The 24,508-nt window shown below is 44.0% G+C and overlaps 1 protein-coding gene across 2 annotated transcripts in view; it reads left to right on the forward strand.

The window, feature by feature from the left end:
* Positions 1-6,439: 6,439 nt before the first annotated feature.
* Positions 6,440-24,508, forward strand: part of GRIN3A (glutamate ionotropic receptor NMDA type subunit 3A) — a 76,307-nt gene continuing 58,238 nt past the window's right edge. For both annotated transcript variants that reach the window (XM_075740682.1, XM_075740683.1), the window contains exon 1: positions 6,440-7,503. In XM_075740682.1, the coding sequence (XP_075596797.1) occupies positions 6,829-7,503 (675 nt within the window). In that variant the 5' untranslated portion in view covers positions 6,440-6,828. The remainder of the gene's footprint in view (positions 7,504-24,508) is intronic.

Consider the following 24,508-nt stretch of genomic DNA (forward strand, 5'->3'; position numbering starts at 1 on the left):
CTAGGGAGGGAGCTCTGCATGAGGCCTGGATCCTCAGAGGGATTTACGTCTCTTTCAGGGTGGCATCCCTCAGGTGCATCCCTGATAAGCTGCATCATCTGTGCAGCTTCAGGCTTGCCCAAAGGCAGGAGTGAGCCCACGGGCTTTCAGGAACGCAGTTGTCATGACTGCAGCTGGCAAGCTGACTCCTGCCCAACTCAGCTTTGCTTGTACCAGAAATCCTTATTAAAGCCAATAATTTGGGAAAGGTCATCCCACCTGCTTTGAGTAAGGGTTTGCAAAACCAGTTCTTTAAACAGCAAAGAGAAGGGTTAAGCCTACGCTGCCTCTGTGCTCCTCAGAGGAGATGAGGCAGTTTGCCAATTTCGCAGCCTTTAGTAAACTTGACAGAATTGTTTAGCTGGACAAATTGGGTGAATTATCTCTTACACAGATGCTGTTGTGGCCTTTACTTAGTTTGCTTATTCAGTCTTTTCCCGGTTTTTTACACCACTCTTGTAATTTAACTTTCATAAGCACCCACAATTTCTCACTCTTCCCCCTCCCGTTTTACCCCCACCTGTAAGTCAGAGGGAGCAGGAGGGAACAAACAGTAAAACATGTGTGATCTGGCCAGGATCATATGCTGTGGGGGTGCCCTCCTAACGTGGTGGAAATTGAAGACTTTGCCTGAAAGTTAAACAGTCTTTATTCATCTTTATTGAGCATTTACACCAAGTGGCCTTTTGAAGCCAACCAAAACAGTGCAAAGGTTGTACACAGCCTATAATAATTTTATATTTGCCGCAGAAGTGTGGGGGAAATGATATAATGCAGTGGGCATAACAATGTTAGCAAAGCAGTATTGATATTTTCTTCAGAACTATGGGTTTGCTCTATGAGAAGGTGCTTGTCTGGCCTCTCTACTCAAATAACATTGATGTTGGTAACAATTTTGACACTGACTTCAAATAGTTTCTTCTCTTTTTTCTTTTCCTGCCTCCCAAAATTTTCATAAGTGCTCAACTGTCATCTGGAATAAAGAGTCAAATATGTACAGGGAAAGTTGCATTAAATCCAGCCTGGTCCTACAAAAGTCCATGGAATGGCATCCTGTTTTCATGGGGGATGTCATAAGCAGCACCATGGTAAAGGATCTCCTACTGCCTGGGAGAAAAATTGGGGAAGGGAGTGCCTGCCTGCCTTTTGGCAACAAGTCAGAAAAAAAAATAATCAATGTACTTACAGAAATAACATACAAACACATGTTCACATCACCCTTGGAAGCACTTCCATGCTCTCTGTTCAGGGTCTGCCAGCTCAGGGAAGCTGGCCTCCAGTGGGGATGACTTTTCTTCCTCAACAACTCTCTGCAGATACTGGAATAAAACATTTCTGGCATATAACTGGTGCTTTTTGACAGAGGTTAAAGGTCCGTGGCCAGATGTCTCCTGTATCTTCAGGTCTGGAGTAGCCTAACAGCTCTTTCCTGAGCAGTTGTTCGAGTCCATGACTCCAGACAAAGACTTTAAATTTAACCAACACCTGGATTGCCAGACAACCATCACCCTAAACTGAGGGTCTTCTAAAGCCTCTCCTCCTCATGATGCTGTAAGTAGTGCTGGGCCTGCTCCTATCTACAGGAGTTGTTTTCATCACTGTCATATTAACTGCGAAGGAACAATACAGGAGATGTGACAACAGAACAGAAAAGAGTTAAACTTAAAAACAACTACAGGCAGTGGCAGAAACTTCAGGTAGTTATAGCCAGAGGCTTAGTACTCAACTGAGTCATTATGGCACTTCTCTACTAGTTGTAGCTCTGCCCAGGATTAATGTATCTCAAAGGTTAGAGCACTATAAAAGGACCATCAATGAGAAAAACATGACTAAGTGTCAAACTCAAAATATATGGCATGAACAAAATATGTGGTAAGTGGGGATGTCATAAAGGTTTTATAGCTACTTGTTTGGGAAGATATACACCACCACGTCAGACGAGGAGCAATAAAAACAATAGATCGGATCGCTCACATTAACAGAGAGAACAGTGCTTTCACCTGTGACTAAACTCTTCCTTCCTCATTCTGGCAATGGAAATGGGTCTCACAGTGAGACTATATTCATTCCTACATCAGGCACCTTTATACAGTTTCAAGTGGTGGAAAGAAGCTGTGACTGAATACTAGTCACTTTGTTTTTTCTGTTTATAGGTACCTGGAATGTCTTGAGATCTTCCCATGGCAGCTTCAGTTTCAGAGAGGAGACTACCAAAATGAGAGGGGTTGGTGGGCTGTGTGCCACTCTCCGGCAATATCACAAGATCTCCTGCCTGCTCTTTCCTAAAGGGACCAAAGATGTAAAATGGTTCACTGCATGTTTCCCTCGCTGACTCTTTGAGCATCCTCTGACAGTATCAGAGTTTGTCTGGATTTATATTGCCAGAAGAAACAAAATGGGAGTTTTGTTTAGGGAGTAAGAACTGTTTTGGCCTCTTTTCTGAGATGGTCAAGTAGCATGTAGCTCTCACTGGTGAAAATCAATTTGACTTCAAAGTGATCCTTTGGATTCGACACCAGGCCTGCCCACAGCGGGATATTTGCAGGCATAAGTCTGGAGTAGCCAATGCACTGTAGATTCACACCAGATGAGCACTACAGCAACACAAGATTTTTCAAACAAAATACCCTACTTAACATTCTTAATACAGCTTTAGATATCTGAAAGTATTTGCAAATTTCTTCTGGCTGGAAAAAGAATGTGGAGGACAGAAAGTAAGGAACAACCAGATGACTGTTTTTTTCCTTGAAACAGCAACTCAAATTAAAACCATAGCATTTTGAAATGTTTGAAACTGCATTTAGATAAATTGGGGGATTTAAATATAAGCAAAAGCTTATTCCTATTCCACTATTTCTAAGTTTTTATTCCTGAATGGTTTATTTTTCCCTAATTCTCATTTTTCAAAATAATTATGAAAGGAAAAAATATTTTCATTCCAGGCTGACCCAAAATAAATCCCTCACCCTCTCCAAGGCTAAAGAGACAGCGTGTGGTACCCTGCATCTCAGCTAGTGACTCAGGCATTTTGAAAAATGCGAGAGGCTAAAAAAAGGGGCAGATGAACATGAATTTAAGCGATCATGCTCTGGGAAGCCCAAGGAGCTTCTTCCTCAGAGCAAAGGGAGCAAAGCAACGCAGACATGAATGGGAGGACAGCGATAACCTACTTCTAAATAAGCTGAGTTGCTCAGAGGGAACAAGCCTTTCAGAAGGTTGCTGTGAAACACACAGCACAATTGTTCTGCAGCCCAGAAAGCAAACAAACCAACCCTACTTCAAAGAAATTACGATGAGCCAAGCAAGTGGAAAGAGCAGCAAAAGAAATATGAGTAGTGATTTTAATCACATTTCCTTACTGCATTTTTCATCGTTGAAGGGTTTTCACCAGCTTTAACTGTGACGCTCAGCCACCAATCAAGGATGAATAGTTTCTGTGGTCACCATTGCCCAGCAATCAATGCCACCAGCATCACTGTACTCATGGTTACCCAAGGTGACAACTGATTCAGAGGAGGTCCATCTATTTGCCCAGGTCTGCCTGGTCTTATTTCAGTTGAATATCTAACACAGGAGAAGAGTTGAGTGGACATTCCTATTCATGAGAAAGGGAAAAGGAGGGAGAAGAGTAGAAGGCAGACAGACTTTTGAAGGTGAAAAAAGTCAAGAATCTGTCAAAAAGTATATTCTGCAGGCAGCCTTGGAAGAGGAATGGCAGTGCTGCTAAAAAGCAGGGTGCAATTGACACTCAGCAGTCTTCAATTCCTTTATTAGACTAAACCAACTGTGCTTTTTTCCACGTGTATTTATGCAAATAAAGCAGAAAAATTAATGACACAACTTTCCAAATGTTACATGTATAGACTTTGGTGGGGTTTATATCCTTTTGCAGATCACTTTCTGAGAATATTCCAGCCTCTTACAGAGCAGGCCTTAAGGATTTAAATAGGTGGAGATAGTAAAAGATTTACTTTTATTAATCAACTTCTTGTGTAATTTTCAGAGCTGTTTCAATAATGTTCGATTACATTTTCTGAAACATTCGCTTTTTTAAACTAGTGTCACCTGTGCCCTAAAGCCAGAGAAAGATCTGCTCCTATAATGAAGCTTCAAATAAATGACAATTGAGGATTGTGTGTTAAGACACGGAAGAGTAGCTGTTTCTTGTAAAAATAAATCCCACATGAAAACCAGCAATTACCTAACTGCACAGCAGAGAAGTTACAAGCTTACCAGTTTTTTTCCAAGCCTGACAAAAAGAATGCAAATGCCTCTGGAGTTGTACAGATCTCAAGTGAGCTCATTCTCACAACCTGAAAGCTAATTCCTGTAGTTTTGGGAGGTAAAAAATATTTTTTTCTCTGCACTGTGTGAAATTTGCTATATTCAAAGCAAATTCTTCCAGGCAAACATTCCTTGTTGCTAATAGAGGAGACTTTGAATAGCTGCGTTAATGTGATCCATTCCTTCAAAAAAAAAAAAAAAAAAAAAGGAAAAGTGACAGGAGGAACCTGGACTGATCAGGGAGGAAGACACCAAGAAATAAAAATGTGATTATGAGAAGAAAAAAAGAAGAAAAGGGGAAACAGTAAATTGTTATTAACTCTTAAACATAGTATTAGCTCACCTTTACACATAGCAGCTGGAGTAGTCAGTCTTGGTCTACAGACCACCACTCTGCCATTCCTAGTTTTCCACCTAGGAACCAATTTCACAACTTCATATCAATTTAGAGAGAGCAGATTGAGACAAACACCAGCTTTGCAGGTCTTTTGGAAGATGGTAACAGCAGGTAGGTATGATGAGGTGCTGACCTGATGGAAATAAGGACGTAAGAGAGAGAAATATCATCACAGCTGCACAAGACCTTGGTAAGACCTCTTGGTAAGACTTTGAAGACTGTGTACACCTCTGGTGACCTCTAGATGAATTTAAATCAGAAAGCATGCAGTTCAGCTTCTCTCATACAGCATGATGAAAAGTGTTTCCTTCTACCCAGATTTTGTGCACACCAAATGAAAAAAAAGGGAGAATATGATGTTTCCTCATAAATAGCTCTGAAGATAAATCTCAAAGAAAGGGGAAAGACAGTTAACGTTCAGAGAAGAGCTCTTTAAGTTAAATAATAAGGTTAGCACTAGGTCAGGGTAAACTGCTCGAGAAGTTACCAAAAGATTTCTAACCACTCCTGAAACTCTCCTTCCATGCAGGACAGCAGACAGCAGAAAACCTTTACACTGCATTCAAACAGGGCTGAATCAGGCAGGGAAAGATGTCAGGAGTCCTACAGGCAGAAAATATATTCAAGTCTCCGGGCATCCCCCCGTGTCGGCAGGCAGCCCGCACCTCGCTGCCGGGCAGAGCCGTGAGGTTACTTCCCCTCTGAAGGACAACGGTGGCTGTGGGAGAGGGCTTCCTCTAAGCTCCTGGAGCTCCATCACGGAGCAGAGACGCAACGCTGAGCGTGTCAGTGCCCCAATCAGGGTATTGAAGTCTGAGACCTAGGCTTAGCATGGCTCCCGACGGCCCAGGATTAAACCCAAATACTGGAACTGACACAAGGACCGGACTTCCCACAGCCCCTTGCAGACAGGCACACAATCGCGCGTCTGCTCTGCCCTATTTTCTCCCAGGATAAGGGCGTTCTATCATAAAAGCAATTTTAGAAAGCGTCCATGGCTTGCTGAGCAGGGACCTCAGCTCCCATATGTCGAAAAATGATTCGGTTTGAAGCAACAGCGCATGAGAACGGCATCGAGCGCAGCCGGCGCTGGCCTTACCGACGCGCACGCTGTCAGCGGCGAGGGACGCAGTTACCCCCCGACGAGGGGGCGAGGGGACCCCCGCGCCGGCCTGCAGCCCCTCCGGGGATGGACCAGCCCGGGGTCTCTTCTCCGCGCCGGAAAACTGTTTCACTTCTCCGGCGCTGTTAGGAAGAAGAGCCCCGCCACAAACCCCGGCAGAGGTTTCCGCCGGGACTGTCCCGGGACGCTTCCCCAGGGGGAGCAAGCAAGCGGCGCGGAAGGAGCGGGCCATCCCGCCTAAACCCTCCTTCCTCCCCGGGGCGGCCCGCGGGGGCGGCGGCGACTACAAGTCCCGGCTGCCCGGGGAGGAGCCGGTGCGGGGTTGCCGCTCGCCGTCCCTCCCGGTGGGAGCGCAGCGCAGCCCAGCGACGGCCCACAGCCCCGCCGGCAGCGGCCGCCCGGCAACTTTTCTCGCCTCCGGAGCCGGGCAGGGGAGTGCACCGAGGGCCGCGGAGGGGAGGCGGGCTGCGGGGGGCTGCAAAAGGGAGCTTCGCAGGGGAGTCGGGCAGGGAGCTGCGGAGGAGAGCATTGCGAGGGAGCCAGGGACGGGAGTGCGGTGCAGCGGGGGAGTGGGGGGGGCTGCGGAGGGGAGCCGGGTGAGGGAGTCCTGCAAAAGGAGCCGGGCAGGGGAGCGCACGGTGGGCTCGGAAAGAGGAGCCGAGGAGGGCAGGTTTGCAAGGGACCCGGGCTGCGGAGGGGAGCCGGGCAGGGCAACCTCGCGGCAGAGCTTCTCGCTCCGTCTGGGGCAGCCGGGCAGAGCGAGCGCCCGAACGGAGGAGCCGGGCAGGGGCGCCTTGCCGGTGGCTGCGGGGCTGGGCGGAGGGCGGTGCGGGGTGCCGCCCCGGGGCCGGGCCGCTCCAGCCCCTCGGGTCCGTGGGGGGAGGGCCGGGGGCCGAGCCCCCCCATCCACCCCCGGGGCGTGGGAGCGGCGGCCCCATGGGCGGTGGCGGGGGCGGCTCTGCGCGGGGGCCGCCCGCCGCGGCTGATGCCGCTGCCGGCCGCCCGCGGGGCGGCTGAGGCGGGCGGCTGGGCCGGGGCCGGGGGAGGCGGCGGGCGGCTCCCGGCCATGTGGCGGCCGGGGGTGCGCGGGCTCCTGGGCCGGGCGTGCCTGCTGCTGCTGCCCTGCGCCCTGGTGCTGGCGGCGGTGCCCGGCTCCGCGTCCCACCCGCAGCCCTGCCAGATCCTGCGGCGCATCGGGCACACCGTCAGGGTGGGGGCCACCCACCTGCAGCCCCGCGCTACCGCCTGGCCCGGGGAGGCGGCGGGCGGGCGGCGGGCGGGCGGCAGCCCCGAGGAGGGGAGCGCCCCGCGGCCTCCCCCCTCGCCCTCACCGCGGGACGCGCTGCTGCTGGCCGTGGCGAACCTCAACGGTGTGGCCGGGCTACTGCCCTACAACCTGTCCCTGGAGGTGGTGATGGCGATCGAGGCTGGGTTGGGCGACCTGCCCCTCTTCCCCTTCTCTTCCACCAGCGCCTCCTGGAGCAACGACCCCGTCTCCTTCCTGCAGAGCCTCTGCCACACCGTGGTGGTGCAGGGGGTCTCCGCCATCCTCGCCTTTCCGCAGAGCCGCGGGGAGATGCTGGAGCTGGACTTCATCTCGTCGGCGCTGCGCATCCCCGTGGTCAGCATCGTGCTGGGCGAGTTCCCCCGGCGGAGCCCGGTAAGGCGCCGGGGGGGCGCGGGGCGGCGGGCAGGGTTCCCCCCGCCCCGGGCAGGGCTGCGCGATGCCCCCGCGCAGGCGGCACCCGCCCCGCACACACCCCACACCCCCCCCCCCCCAAGTTCCCTGCGGGGCAGGGTCGGGGTCCGGTTGGCGGCTGGGCACGGGCGTGGGAGCCGGGCAGCGGTCGGGGTGGGGAGGGACACTGCCCGAGCCCTGCCCGGGGAGAAGCGCTCTGGCTCTGGGGCCGCCGGAATCGCTTTTCTGGTCATTCCCTCTTCTTGCATTCGTTCCCATGTCAGCCCTGGGGTGGAAGGGGACGAGCATCGCCTCTATGGAAAGGCAGAGCTCGGTGTGAAAAGCTAAGTTGTGAGCCCGAAGTCATATGCCGTGTTAAGTTGTAGAGTTGAGAGGAGAAGGGGGGTCCAGGACATGCACTGGTGAGAAGCTGGTCTTCTGGAGGTCCTTATCTTGGCTTTTGGAGAAGGACACACTTCCCAGATCAAAAGAAGGTTGTTGGGGGGGGGGGGGAAAGAAGGCTGAAACCAGCATTCAGGGTGTTTATTTCTGGTCTAGATGCTGTGCTCTGTTTGTGTGTGGGCACTGTAAGTTGTTCACCAGATGACACTTTTCAGGGAAGTTGTTCAGTGTGAGTTGGCTTTGCATTGAGCTATCTAAAGCATTAGGATTTTTTTGACTCATAGTTCATGCACCGCTGCTAGATCAGCTTTTTGCTAAATCTAATTGCCTAACTAGTAGAAACTGAAGTCTATGTCTGTGTTTGATTATGTAGCTAAAATAGTAGAAACAAAATTCATTGTGTTTGACTGTCTTATGCACCAATAGTAGTAGTGTAGCTAAGCTTTGTATCATACAGAGATGGCAACTTAGTGTTACACATTCTGGAAAAAGTCAGTAGTTCAACATTTTGTGAATGTGTGTTTGATGCCACTAATAAGAGTTGGAAGAAAATGCTCTATTCTGTGTGTCCCATGCAAGGGAAGTCATGAGTAAAATGGCAGAAGCTGCCATTTAAGTAGCCAGGAGAAATAGGTTTTTTTATATAAAAAGAGATAGCTCAACTTTGCTCTCAAAGTGTAATTAGAAAGAAAGATTACCAACTGAATTTGCTTTGCAAAAGCAAATATAAAACCCAGTGTGGCTCGCTGGTAGACTTCTGTATTTTTTTCTGTTAGATTGTGACAGAAAATGTAGGAAAAGAGTCTGTGCTAGGCAGCTCCTAGTCTGTAATTGAAGGTGTGACTGCTGTATGCTGGTCCGAACTCAGCTAGTTTTCTCTACCTCAGCAAAACCCATGTAACTCAGGTTTCTGTAGATCTATGCAGAAACTCAAGGATAATCAGTGTCACTGAATGCCACTATCGATGCATGTTTGGTGCCAACAGCTTCCGAGTTTGCTCAGTTACATCTCCCAGCCTTGCAGCTACACTTGCAGTTGCACTGGAATCAATAGCCAAAGCTCCCTGAGGACCAGATCCTGAACCCAGCATCTCTCTGCTCTGTCTCTTAAAATCAGAATTATTTTCTCTTCTATCTTAGAGATGGGTCTAAGTTCATCCCAAGCTGCCTGAGGACACAAAATGAGTTAAACACATATAGCACAAGGTTAGAGTCATTGCTCCGTTCCACAGACTTCAAAGCTCCAGCTTAACTTTGAAATTGTTCTCTGTGGGGAGCCAACTGGATCAATCTATCCAAATCAGGATTTTGTTTTTAAGCAGACTTTTAAGTGTCTTTGTCTTCAGTGACAGTGAAACCAATGCCTGACATTGAACCTGTGCTGAAATAGAGTCTGGGGTTTTTTTCAGCTGAGCTAAAAAAAAAAATCACTCTCCAAGGCTCTATGGATTTTAAAAAAATCTCAGCCTTACTCAAAGGCCAGCAGGTAATGCACATATATTAGTCTTTCAGGATTGGCTTGGAGGGCCTGACATCTTTCTGAACACTCTTTTTTCATACCTTCATGTAATAAACACCATTTTAAGGCTAACTCTGGAGGCAGCTCCAGCAGCCTTACCTCACATACTTCCTCGAGTTACAGGATTTCCAATAGCATCTTGGACTCAGGAGACTCCAGAGATGTTGGCCTTGGCAGCCTTGTTGTGTTATTACCTGCTGCAGGCAGGGATTTTTTGTCACTCTCAGTCCCATGCCAGCACTAGCATGAAATGAACAAATCGTAGACCTCCCACCTTCCTGGCTTAACAGCCCCAGAGCCACAGACTGGCCACTTCTACTGACTGGCATTTTAGAGGGTGCAAGTATAAATGACACCTTTGTAGGCCAGACAGATTTTTCTAATAATAGGCCCACCATGCAGTTTTTCAAAGAAGAAAAGTCAGGAAGAAAAGACCAAGATCTAACCCTGAAATGTGAAGCGTTGGCCTCCCTGGAGTTACCCTTCTTGCTGATACTTTGACAGAAATGTACACATACAGTGCTTGCACTGCTGCTGAATGTTAACATTATTATTTCATACAGAAGCTTATAATAAGCAGATATTTATTGTAATTGTTGATCTTTGAGAAAATCTTCCCTAACATGACAAAAAGCAATACTTAAAGCGAAAAGGAGGATAAGGATCCAGAACTGAATACGTTTCTGTAATACTGGCTGTTGCCTCCGTGACATCTGATGATACACTTCAAACATGTAACATCAGGAGGAGATCCACAGTGTCACAGCTGGATAGCTAGTCGGCTGCATACCTACAGTGTTTTCAAAGGTTTTGTGGTTGCTCGAGCATCTTTAAAAGTCTGTTTGTCACTAAATTCTACTCTGCTGAAGTTAAAAAAAAAAAAGAGAGTAGTCTTCCCTTGCAACAATTAATAATCACAAGACACCAACCATCACATGGTGTGGTACAGTGGTACAGCATTCGTTCTCTCAGAAGCAACAGCTTTTGCCAGAGGTTCAACACACATGGCTTCAAGGGATGCTACACAGAGTAAAGTGTGACATACTTTTTTTCATTTTCATTTGTGTATGTGATTTAATGACTAACATATACTGACAGTAAATCCAGACACTGTTGTGACCTGAAAAAAGCTGTTTACTTTTCTAAGTTTATTGGCACGCCAGTAAATTCTCACACTCTCACTAAGCAAAAGTGACAATTTATCAATGTCATTCAGTGAGCAAAAAAACCACTGGATTTCTTTACTACTAACATGAATGCAGATTGCACCGAAGCTTTGACAGATCATTATTTTGGAGGCAGCAGTTCACAAGCACTGATGCCATTGAGGCAAGGCTTGTCATGTTACGTATGTTTGTATGAAGAAACACACTTCATTTTTTCATTCCAAGATTGCCAACATCAGTAATAATTTTCCCAAGGACAGAACAGGGAACAGATCCAGGGAACATGAATGATAAATAAATACAGTGATACCATTTCTAGTACTACAGTTCAGAGCTGAGAGTTTGGGAAGAATAGTCCATAATATCCATTTTATAGGTGATACTATCAGAAACACAGGGGAGATCATGTTTGCCGAAGCGTTCTCTGAACTTCAGAACTCAGGGAGTATTTTCAGTGAGTTTCAGATAAATCAGTAGCTCTGATGTCTTTCAACATGAAAAGGAATCTTCTCAGAGCAATGAAACAGAATAAAGTAAATCTGAATCATCAGTCCCTGCATAGCCAGTCTGTGCTTTATCTGGTTTCCTGAGGAACTGGAATTGCTGGCACTGCTGATTACCGCTGTGCCTTCAGAGAGGGTCAGAAGAATAAATAAATCAAGTCAGGGTTTTAGGTTAAACAGTAAATTTCCTGGTGAAGGAGCAAGTTCAGCCTCAGAACAGATGCTGTAAATAGAAACTGACCGTTAAAATTTAATTTTTTATTTATTTTTAAAGGAATTAAGGTTTCTTTTGAAAACATCTTTATAGTTTATACATATCAAACCACCCTGGGTGGGGAATTATACATCTTTCCCTGCTGGAAATAGTCAGGAATACCACTGTGTGTACAGTAGCCTTAGAATTCATTCTGACATGTAGACACTGGCTATGCAGAGCACCAGCAAAGGCAGGTAGAAATTACAGCGAGGGAATGGAGATGTAGAAAAGCTTCTGTCCGACAAAATGCCCAAAGACACTTTTTTCTTTCTTCAAGCCAGAACTGCATTTTTGCAGAAAAGTATTTTTGATTGGCAAAAAAAAATAAATATTTGAAAATCTCATTTTCCAGGAGAGACTGCAAAACGTGCTTAGCTGCAGGCTCCTGTAATTCAAATTATCATTGGTAATCTGACTTAGACCAAATTTTGAAGCTTGTACTAGTTACTGCATAGATGAGGAATATGTATTCAGTCTGTCCCTGTGATCACCAATACTCCTCACCTCATGCTGCATAAATACTATGGCACGTACCGTTTGTGCACTTCAAGAGGGTTTATGAGAGGTTCCTTGAGGGAAAAAAGGATGGAAATTGAAAGGACGTGCAAACAAATGTTCAGCTGCTTCTCTTTCAGCCAAAGGTCTCTGTGCAGTTTTGCTCATAGTGAGCTTTTGAAACTTGCACAATTTAGGCCACAGATCCACTATAAAGTGATAGTCTTTTTACATTGCCAGCTAATGTAAAAAAGCTTTGTGTAACTAACAGTTTTTCTCCATAGCCAGGTATCCTGAAGAGTCATTAATTCTCCTAAACACAGATTTCAGACATGACTGATGTTTTGCTGGCAACGTTGTGGTCCTAGCATCATGCAAGAGATCTCATTGTAACAGCCCTCTTAAAAAGCAATTATAATTGATCCAATCTCCCGCCTCTCCTATGCTTTTGCCCGATATCATACATTGTCCTCAGGTTGTTACTTTGAGAATAGTTTTACTTGTGCTCCTGTGCTGTGTTGAACATCGTCGGCTGTGAGATGTGACAACACAGTTTTCATAGTTCACTGTGCTGTCAGCTGAAGCCAATCTATCTGTTAACTTTAAGTTGATATATGTGTTGAAAGGAGAGTCCTTGTTTATATTCTTGTCCATGGCCAGAAAGCCCTCAAGTTTTGTGAAGGTGATGTTGGCATAACATTTGGAAGTTGTATTGGCAGCTCTGTATTTTGCGGTTTTTCACTTTGTTTAATGTTCAGGGTCTGTTTATGTTGCACACTTCATAATACAAGAAGTCATCCTTGTCCCCTAAACCGTCAGAGTCATGATAAACACCATGTAAAACACTACTAGAGGCATCCAGTCATGTAAAACAACACTGCAGCCTGCCTGCCCATAGGGACTTCTTTTAGTTCCTCTATCAGCAAGCTTTGCATACTCAGAGGCATGGGACAATGAAAAGAAAGAAAAGAACTAGTCTCTTTATTCCAGTTACAGTGTTTAAGGAGGATTCAGCTCATCATGACTGCAAAAGATCCTTTTTCAGAATGCAGAAAAGGGGTGAGGGTAATTTTACTTTCACCTCTCTCCTCTGGATCCTTAATTTTAACATCCCATTGAGACAGAAGGAGCTGGTACTCCGCTGAGGTGAACTTTCAGGGCTATCTCCAACCCCTCTCCTCTGGAAGAAGGCCCCTCAGAAACACATTGAATTCGCTATCCTGCCACTGGGATTTTGAAATTAAGGGGTCTTGCAGCTTAGAATATTTTATCATGGTATGTGGTAAATATATACGACACTTCAAAGTATGAGAATGTATTATTTTTCCAAGTGTTTTATTTATGGAGGAGCAAATTTTGGAGGTGAAAAAGTGTGTCCAAGCATATTAGCTACCTATTGATCTAAGACTTTGAAAACTGGATAGCGCAGCATTATTTGAAATACTTACACCAGTGATTCTTCATTTGAGTGGCTTCAAGTCAACAGTGAGCAATCTATACTAAATACAGCAAGGGGTTATTACCCAGATTTAGAATGTGCACTGAGTCTATAATTATTTAAGGTATCTGACTCTGGGAATCCTTAGATAAAATTATGCCAATGATCACTTTGTTCTTGAAGTACATCCAGTTCTGTCAAGTTTTATCAAATCACTTAGTCAAATCTATAAATTCTGTTGTATGTTCAGCTAAGTTACATCAATTCCATTTGAAGAGGTTGGTGAAGAGTTAAGATTTGGGAAAGGGGTGGAGGAAAGGATTCTTGTAGTTAAATACTATACCAGTAGACGTTTCCTACATGAATGAAAACCAAATGTCTATATTGAATTGATATGAAAACTCCAAAGATACCTGCTTTGTAGTTTGATGTGTATTTCTTTAATAGTCTCTTTTGTCACTTTACTCACGATATGATACTAGATTCTGGAGAAAATATCAGAGCTGGCTACTAACAACATTTTCTCATTCCTCATCCTGTGCTGCTTTTGTGATGCAGAAAAAGCTGAGTTAACATCAAATTCAATACCATACATGTTTTCTTCTGTGTTTTTTGCTATTCTGGGTATCCACAAATAATGTCTTCCTCATTGCATAGTCTAGAAGAGGTCTTTCGTAATACACTGCACAAGCTCATGTTAATAATGACTGATTAAACTATGACAAGGTTAAATTGTTAATTACTCCTTTACTGAAAGACGTGTATTATTAGAAGAACCAGCAAAGAATACTTAGCTGTGTTCACTAAGTAAAAATGAAAAACTTGGCCAAAAAAGACAAATTCAAAGACAATTTGCTAGCAAATACTATATGAATACAAAAGTTATGGTACCAAGCAGATTATTAACAAAGAAAAGACTCTCTAGAAATGTAAGTTGGGGTGTTCAGTATAACTTGCCCCAAGAATTTGTCCACAAAAGTCAGAGAAAGCACCCCATTGTTTTACTAAAACACATGGCAGACCTAGGTAAGCAGAGCTATGGAAATTAGAAAACAGCCAAGGATCCTGTCATGCTATATGTTATTCAATTCAGTGCTCACAATTAAGTTCAAAGCTATTTACAAATTTACATCTAGGGTATATTTAATGAGTTATTTATTATTTAAACCCATGAAATACTGAAAACTCACATAATTAGAACTTTAGGCTATGTTGGATTTAGTTACAGTTTTAAGTCATCAAATAAAATGTTTATCTTGTGTTCTGTTCTTTTCCTCTGTGGATTTCCATGTAATTTTTTTTTTAATGTGAAAGAAATCCAGGCATAGCATGGCTAGAATTTATGTATTTATTGTAATTAGCAGAAAAATGGAAAAAGCACAGTTTATTTTTCAATTCTATATTTGTCTTTTGAAGAAGAATCAGGCTATAAATCCATGTTTCTGTAGATGTTACTGAAGAGCTTTCAAAGAGGGGAAGGGATCATCTTTTCAGTTTGGTTGAACAAGAGAGTATGAATCTCACTGCAATACCAACAGCTATGCATTGCACAGTTTATTCTGAATAGCTGAAAGGAGCCAGAGAAAAGAGAGGGAAGAAAACAAGAAAAGGAAGCAAGAAAACTAGAAACATAAATGTCATTGACATGGGAAAAAAACAGGAGAAAATAAACTGAATTGAGAAAAAAAGGAAGAGGTGCTCTTCTCTGTCTCTTTACTTTTTGTGATTCCAGAAGCATAAAAACAAGGGAACTGAATTTTACATGAAAGCACTGTACAAAGAGCTGGGATCATCAAGCACAAAGCAAAACAGCTTGCCCAAGTCAGTGTTGAATTAGCAGGGCTGTCTTGATCCCTGGCTAAGGACAGTTACTTCCAGTGTGTAATGCTTCCCCAAAACATTGTGCAGACCTCCTGGGGAACTGCTAAGCCAACATCTAGGAAGCAGTGAAAGGAGCAGGGATTAGATGTTTATTACTGCTGCCTGGGGAGCTTCTTGCAAAGGGTGTGAGGCCTCAGTGTGGGTTGGTGTAATTAGTGGAAACCTGTTTTCCTCCTTAGTGCTACAGGCAGAGATGCACCTGGGTGTCTCAGGACGCAGTCCCACCTGATGCTCTGGCACTGGGTGTCGGACGTCATCTGGTCAGCATTTCAGAGCACCAGGAGACAGACAAGATCACTTGGATACACACAGCATCATAGCAATAAGTACCCAAAATGGATTTCCTAAGGAACGGGAGCAAGCTCAGACACAACTGCTTTGGGATTGCAGCATTGAACATCAGCAACTGTTCTTTACTTTGGGTCTGGCCCTGAAGGTCTCCCCGTTTTCCCAAACACCCCATCGATCAGCCAAATTAGTTCTCACCACCATGGGGAGAGGATGTGCAGATGGTGGAAGTAACAGCAGAACTGGGAGAAAGATTTAAGCTTGAGTAGGCAGCAATGTTAGATGATTCATTTATTAAGGGAGTCACACTCAAGCAAAGCCATTTGTGCAAGGGACTCCTCGTCAGTGTGACTCAGAAGTTCACAATCTGTCCTCAAGTGCTTCACAGCTGTCACATCAAAAGCTACTAACATTAGTCTTGGTAACTATGGACAGCTACATGAAGAACTGAGAAGGGACTTGACAGTGTGGCATACCACAAACCACAATAAACCACAGTAATTGTTATGTGCCACCTTTGCAGGGCATTGCAACCAAACATTTATGTGCAGCTGGCCTTGGGACTTGGTTTTGGCTGTAGACAGGGTTTCAAAACATCTCTGCACAGGCTTGATGTTCACCACTCAGTCCTGAGCTTACTGTATCCTTTCCCTACAGCGTAGTACAATACAGCCATTCACGAGCATCTTGCATCCCTGTACCATATATATATACCCTGTACATATATATATATGTACAGTTGTCATGGAAAGCAGCCATCCCTGTCTCTGCAAGGCGTGTGAGTGCATCATCAGCAAGTTGAGAGGTGATGCTGAACCTCTGGGATGCACCATGCTGCACAGAGTCTCCCTTGCAATGGACTGCACCCTCGTGGGAGTGGTGAGCTGGGAGAGCCCTCAGGAGCTGACTGGAAGGTTTCCACTTGGCACTGGTTTGAAAAGATCTGGTGTGCAGCATGCTGGCTAATTCACATTTATCTGAAATGTTTCAGTCACCTGAATCTGCAAGGCTGCAGGCAGCAGATGGGGAGGTGGAGAAGGAGGGGGAGAAGAGTGAACGTGAATACAGGTGCACCCTCAGCTGCCAATAAAGCACAGTAAACAGGGAAATTACTGTGATCGTTTGATTGTTATTATTATATAGGAGAAATCAAATGTTAGGGAATTCAGAAGCAGGCACCATTTTTTCCTCTGCTTGCTACAGTATTTTTATTACTTTTCCTTCATCAGCTTTCATCTGTGATGATAGTTGCCAAAGCCTGTTTTACAATGTGGAAAGTATTTGAAACACATTATAAAAATCTATGAATATGCTGCACAGGCATATTTTAAACTCTTAGTATTTCCCTAAAGGCATACTATTCCACTTGCAGCTTTTTTAAGACTGTGAAGGAAATGATTGCCCATGCTGTTCATAAGACATTTCACAAGGCTTTCTAACTTAAGACAGAGTTAAAAGATGAGGTAGATCTTCAAGCATAAACTGAGATTTTAAAAATGAAGTTTTACATTTGTTGCAAGAAAAGAACTATCAGACATAGCAATTAATAGCCAGAAAGAGCAGCTGTATTATGCAGCAGGCTTTCTCAATGATGCTACTGATAAAGCAGTCACATTACATTCATCTTAATAGCATACTCACTCAAACTGGCTTAAAAAGAACTTTTTTTTGCAAATCAGATGAAAAGTCACAGTTTGATAATTTTCCGGTGCTATTTTAGGTGAAAGCATAATTATTTCTCACTTTCTCAGCATTTAAGACTCATATATATCAGTTAAACAGCTCTCTAGGAGAAGAGTTGTTTTTAAGAATTTACTGTACTCAACGTGAGTGTCAGAATGTGGGAAAAATCGATGTAGCGTTTACTTGGAGCTGATAACTGTCCTCTTTTGAGTGTGTGCTGGAACTGTTTTAGCTGTGATTTACATTTTCTTGGTACACTAATACTGTGGAGTTGATTTTACCCCCTCATTAGAAGGGCAACAAGGTGAAAGAGTTACGTGCCTGGGTTTCCTCTGCTTAAATTACATGTGATAGGTGATAAACTAGAGAGCTCCAAGGGGACAAATATATACCCAGTAACACACTTGATGCAAACGTAGGTAAATAGTTAAAGGAAAAAAAGGATTGGTTATTTTTAGATTAAGCTCTGAGACATGAAAACTTCAGATGTCATGTTGCACTTGCCGAACAGGAGTTGTTCTTATTTCCAAAGTACAAAATCAATCAACACTTTGAAGGAAGGCTCTGCTCTTCTGCCATCTCTCTTTCCCCAGTCATCTGGCAAGCACACAACCTGCACCAGACATGTTTAGTCATGTTTCCTTGTTCTAGGACTGCAGAAGGAGGTGGTGTGGTACTGTATGACCCCCACTGCCCCCCTTTGTTGCCGTTTCTGCAAAACCGGTTGCAGTGCCTGGTGTGGCAGGCAAATGATCTGCTGGTGTTACCTGGTACCTTCTGACCACACGGAAGGGCAGCTCATGTCAAACTCCCACTGCTATCCATAAAGCTGTCGGCTGCAGAGCTAATGGGGAGAAAATGATAAAACGTGGCATCAGTCTTTGTTCCTCAGAGATTTGGGGGAGAAAAAACCCAACTTTAATCACCTCTTTAAAAGTTCATATCACAATGTGTCAGTATAGAAGTACACTGGATAGACTGGTATGGCAAACAATAATCTTATGGCTTCTGATTGGGAATCTCACGTCAGCAGCCAACACAAGGAAGCCAAAATGATGATTATTCAGTCACCCTTATGATCATCTTTTTATACACATGAATTATTTACATAGTGCAGGGTACTTACACACTTGTCAATCAAAACCTGTTTTTTTCATTCAGTTGTACCCCTAAGATCTCTTTAGAGCATGTAATCCTAATGGCATTTATTTCACATTCGTTATGGCATTTTTTCTTTAATGTTATCTTTCGTTGTATAAATAGAAAATCCTTCAGTACAAAATACTTTGGGAAAGGAATCCTTCACACTGAGAATTTCTTTTGAGAGAGAGAGATGGATGATTGTTCTGTTTTGAATATTGATGTCCAGAATCCCCAGGAACCCTCAAATTTTACTCAGCTACACCATTTTCTACCTACTCTTCCATTTTTAGTGTGGGATGTTCATTTCACCCATTCTTAATCTTGCCCATTGGTCTTTGTTCTGAGGTTCTGTCTTTCATTGTAGGATAATACAGATCCTAAATTAACAGAGTCTTGACTCCAGAAAAAGACCGCAAGGCTCTATTGTGATACAAATGATCAGCAACATAAATTGCTCGTCACTCAGTGCTCATCACATTCTCTGAAGAGCACCAAAAATAAGACACTTATTTATAAATAGCTCAGCCTGCTAGATTCCAGTGAAACTGAATTTTGTGTCTTCCCACGATTTTCACAATGCATATAAATATGTAACATGTAGTTATATGGAAGTTAGCTGTGTTGCGATGTCCTCCTTGGGCATTCACATACCTTACAGCAAAAGAATAAATTGCAAATTGAGACCTGTGGTGGGATGCAGCGTACCACACTTAGCAGAAGAGAAGTGCTTTGCTGGACACAGAATGGGAGCTTGTTGCCCAGATCATACTGCTCTTGTATTCCTCCCCACAAGTGTACTTTAAGAGGAAAACTAAGTGAGAATTCACAGTGAATAATACATCTGATAATCACAGACATTTTTTTCTGCCTGAAAACCACCTGAAATTTCTGGAACAAGCACGAACAATATAAGCATTAGGAATAACTGCTTCCCAGAGCCTTCCAAAAAATGTATCAAAGGGCTTCCTTTTACTTCATTGCCTTTGAATAGGGGCCAGCTTGAGAGATGGTTTTGGTCATTTGACTAAGCCACATGATTTTTTTTTTTTTTCCTTCCAATCTGATAAATACAGGAATTGGAGATACACATGAAAGCTGGAACTTGCAAATACTGCAAGTGTTCGGTTTCGCTGTTCATTTTCTATATGCATTTGTCCTAGTGTAATTTGATTACTGGAATGTTCATGAAAAGCAAATGTTGAGGAGAACAAGAACATCCGAAGCATATAATTTCATTCATGTGAGTATCTATGTGTTGTTTCTGATGCAATTGCCACCATTAAAAAAAAAAAAGCACAATATATTCAGATTTCCTCTTCATTTAAGTGTGGTATGGCTTTGCTTAGGATGAGGAACTAGTCCAACAGGATCTGTGGCTTGTTGCTGTGATATTAAAACTAGAGTCATAAGGGAACTTAACACTTCTATCAACTTTCACCTTTAATTTTACCTGCCTTAGCCTTATTTTCACCAGAGAGTTCCCTTTACTTAAAAATCTATAGAAATCCATTCGCTAAGATCAAGGATAATGCAGACAATTCATCTTTTTTTGGATCTGTATTATGCCAGCACTATGAGAGCAAATGCATGTCTTCTAAGAGGCATACAAAATAATTACAATCTTATTAGAGAATAATAAGCAGCAAAATGGCTTATTGTTGTCAGTAAGAGGGGGAGAAATGAGTGTACAGTCTGACCATTGAACAGGGGAGTCAAATGGGAAATTCAGTCTTCTCCAACACACTTAAAATCATATGGGAAAATACATATGGGCTGAGTACTGGAATAGTTTCTGCTCCACCAGTCCAGGCATGGAGAAGTCCAGCTGAATTTCCTTGCTTTGTCAGAAGTTTCCTCTGGAAGGTTAAAAGTTGTCCACGGCTGTCAAAATCAGCAGCAACCCATCACCTGTCTGTAAACGACATGCCGAGTCTGCGTGCACGTTTGACCACTGCCCAGCGCAATGACAATGTGGTCGCCATTGGAGCTGTTGTGCAGTGCTGCGGCATCCATCCTTTCTAAGAGCATTAGCTGTGAAAGGAGGAGACTGCCAACCCAGACAGCACGTTCCCCGCTCTGCACGAAATCTTATTTTGCAGAGGACTTTATTTGACCTGAGCAGCATTCCCAGTCACACGCTGTGGGCCAGGAGATCGACGCTGCACTCCTGGTGGGGTGATTGCCCTTGCCTTCGCCATGGGCTTGAAGGATGTTCCAGCAACCTTCACACCTGTTTGCCTGATCCTCCCTGCCCCCAGTTTAACAGTCCGCATGTGTGTCAATCCATATGCTCAAGTGTAAAAGTGTAAAATCTTCAGTCATTTTAAGAGTGGTCTCCAAACAAATGTCGCTTGCCTTTCAGAAGAGAAAAGCAAACCTTTCACAGAAGGTCCTGCTTCCTGTGAGCGTTTCACTCTCCCTTTTATTCACACAGCTGGCTGCCTGTTCCACTCCAGTTTATTAAGAATATATCCTGGTGTTCTTTGTGGTACTACCAAGGGTTTCAAGCTGGGAATTTTACACAATATTTCAGTTCCTTTGCTCAGATGGTGCAGTGCAGCCTCTGTGTTGATGCAAAATATCAAAGCAATATTATGACAAAATGCAGACCTTACAGCTTTTCACCTTCCTTAGTTTCATCCCAGGTCACTGAAATGTGTAGAAATAAAATTTGCCTTTTGGAAAACTAACCAAGACTTGCATTTATGTGCATCATGTAAACAGAGAAAACTAAAATGGGGAAAGGAAAAAACAAAAGTTTCTGTTTCTTCAGGAGATACGCATTTTTTGTGATATTTTTATTATAGGTTCTCTGTCCCCAAAGCAGTACCGTTTCCTGCAGAGAGAGACAGCAGTTTTGATAGTATGTTCTTGCCAAACTCATGGGAGCAGTGGTCTGTCATCCCTTCCTTTCAGGTTGTCTGGGGGAATTAGATACTCCTCTGCAACACTTCCCCTTTTTCAGAGAGTTAAAAAGAATCACGGCACCAAAAATAGTCGCTCTGAATTCCTCGTCCCCAGGCTTGGTTCACCAGACTCTGCAGAGTCACCGTGAATTATTTGCATGGAGACGAATAGACGCAAACATCTTGCTGAGATTAGTGAGACATGACGCTTTCGTATTTTATCACAAGCGCTTATCCATGTTAAACTCCCAGGGTGTGCTTCATTTTCACTGGTTCTTACCCTCTCCTTTAGAAGGATACAATCACCCACTCAAGAAGCAGAAATAGTGCATGACTAACTATGTCACAGAACAAATGATTAACACTAAGTAGTTTGTGCTAGCTGTTTGCAAACAATCCACGTGCCAACAATTATGCTGAAGCAATTTTGTGAATACCTAACTCAATGTATTTTGCATAACTCGAGGCTCGCTCCCGAATCATTAAATTCATAACTTCTGTCTTGTGCGTTAAATTCGTAACTGTCATTCTTTCTTCTGGTCCATAGAACCGGTAGCGCTAGACTTGACTGTAATATTAGTCTATAACGCTGGACTGGCAAAGGCTGTAGGAAGGATGCTGCCTCCGATGAACAAGGTGCTGTTCAAAACGAGTTATAGCTGCTGTGCTTTAAGAGTTTGTGAGCCACGAAGTGCAGAGGAGGGCAGTCATATGCAGGCAGAACCATTAATACATCTGATGCTTTCGGATTTGCAGCTACGCAAATAAAGATGCTGTTTGCTCCAGCTGCACCCAGCCTACCCGCAGAGAGTTTGGTCTGGCTGCCCAAGTGCGTCAAAACGCTTGTAGAGTTCATTATCAGGAGCTGAGGGCCTCGTCATCAGCTGAAATCACTCATCAGCTGTCCGCTGACGTCACAGTTAAAGAGCTGACCTAGAGAGAGCATAGCATCCATCGCATCATCACATGGGCTGAGGCAGGAAGAGCTGAGCTGTGAGAAAGAAAATGTCTCGTATGTCAGTAGGAAGCTCAAGCACAAATGAAAGTTTATTGATACATTTGGTTCAGAGTATTTGAGAGCCTTTTGAGTCACAGACATGTGCAGCTCTATCAGATCCTAAAGCACAAGGCTCTTAAAAAATAAATAACCAACATACTTGGGTAATTGGTGCTTTGCAGTGAGTAGTGGTTTTCATCTGTCACAGACTTGCACAAATGCTGCATAACTTTAAGGAGGAGATACATTATTTTATAAGATAGGGACACTGAGGTAGTGGAAATTTAAAATAGTTGAAGCAGGAAAGGTAGAACCAGCGTTGAAAACTAGATTCGTAAAGGCCTTTCCCCTCCTTTCCATGCTGCAAAGCATTCTTCCCATCAATAACATCCAGCCTGTTAAATTGTTGCTGTTACTTTCATTATCTTCTCATAAATGAAGCCAACCCCTATTAACCTGCCACAACAGTTTTTTCCCTTTCCCCCTCAAGAAACGTAAAGTAGCAGTATAAATAAGTTTTTGCATAAATAGGTAGGATGAAGAACTTTATTTACAATGAAGTAAATTGGGTATTTAATTCCATCACAACAGTTTGTCCAGCTACTCCTCACTATTTTTTTCTGCAAGGGTGAAAAGTGTGTTGAACTCCCCCACCACCAAAGGTTTTGCTAGTAGAGCAGTATGGCAAATTATTCTTGTCCATATGCAACTGAGTTCCTCATTAACAATGGAAGATCTTGTATTTCTTTGATGCAGTATGGATTTCCATTTTTTTATTTTTCAGTGCTATGCGGTTTATGCGTCTCTCCAGCCTCAGCAGCAGCTGCGGTGGTGGCCTGTGCTGCAGGACTTGCCCCTGGGCAGCGCATTGACACCAGCAGCACAACAAAAAGGGAGGGAAGGCTGTAAGGCAAAAAGCTCTCTCTTTACAGCAGAGCTGCTGCAGTCATCAGGGTCCACTGCCGCTGGTAGTGATTTGTCCATATGGTGCTTTTATGCAATTGTAGCGGGAAAAGGATCTACAGGGGGGAGGCTGACGAGCTTCTTCCGACAGGGTGATGCTGGGACCAACTTGCCACAGGCAGAGCCAGAGGAGGAGAGAAATACATGTATTTGGCCAGTGCCAGCATCTTGTGAGTAGTGCTAGCTTCCAGCGAATGATGGTGTCAGACAGCAATACGAATCTTCAGTACAGCAAGATGGTGCCATCAAGCATGGCATGCTGTTTTTCTGAGTGTGCATGGTCACATATTTATCTCCAGTCTGTGCCCACTATCACATACTACATACATATGGATGGACACGTAGCTTAAAGCCTATGAAGAATCAGTTACCACTGCTCCAGTGAGTCCAAACTCAGTACAAAGGGGGGATTAATAAGTATCATTCATATTTTATAGTAATTTACAAGCTCTGTGCAATAACATCATTGTTGATCTAAATGTACAGTGCTAGGTGCAGAGTAAAAGAAAACCTGGTAGCAGTAATCTATGCAAATATTTGTGCATAGTAGACAGGTGATGGTATTGTGTATTTTTTGTCAAGCATTTAGACGAGAGCAGAAGATTGAATCACAACTAGGAGCTGTAAATGTTCACCCGATGATCTTGCACATTATAAATCAAAGGATGAACAGGCATGGGTGGTGATTTTTGATATGTTCTCCCAACCCTCAATGCAATATTTGCTGTAAACCACTTTCTGTTTTGTGAAGTACTGACTATAGTAAGGTCTCGTTTCATGACTTTGTACCCAGGACTTTTTTTGGATAATTAGTAATTTGCTTATCCACTTAAAACTAATGAGGAAATCACAGTATCCAAATGCTTGCAGACATGGGGCCCTGATGAGGCAAGTATCAGTGAGATGGGTAACTAGTCTGGAAGGGCAAACCAGTGCACTGCGAGTAGTGTAATGGTACAAATGCCCAAATTATGTACTAATAACCCATAAAATAAATGGCTGGCTGTTACTTTGCACATTCTTTTATCTATTGAGGCAGCTGTGTCTAGCACTGGAAGGAACAGAAGATTTGAGCCCTACATTCTGCTTCTGGCAAAACCTTGGTATATTCTCCAAAACATGTGATTTGACCTTCCCCCCCCACCCCACCCTTTTCCCCCTCTAATCCCTCCCTGTGTAAAAGCATGTGAAGTATTTATCTTGCTGTAAGCCTTAGATGGGTAGAGAGCCACTTCACAAAGGAGCGAGAAGCCTGTCCTTACCAGGGTCGTGATCTGCACCCCTGGGGCGCTGCGGAGGAGGTTCTCCCCATTTTACAGAGAGGGGTTTGCTCGCAAAGACACAAGG

The sequence above is a fragment of the Balearica regulorum genome, chromosome Z (assembly GCF_011004875.1).
Source record: "Balearica regulorum gibbericeps isolate bBalReg1 chromosome Z, bBalReg1.pri, whole genome shotgun sequence".
Taxonomy (NCBI): Eukaryota; Metazoa; Chordata; class Aves; order Gruiformes; family Gruidae; genus Balearica; species Balearica regulorum.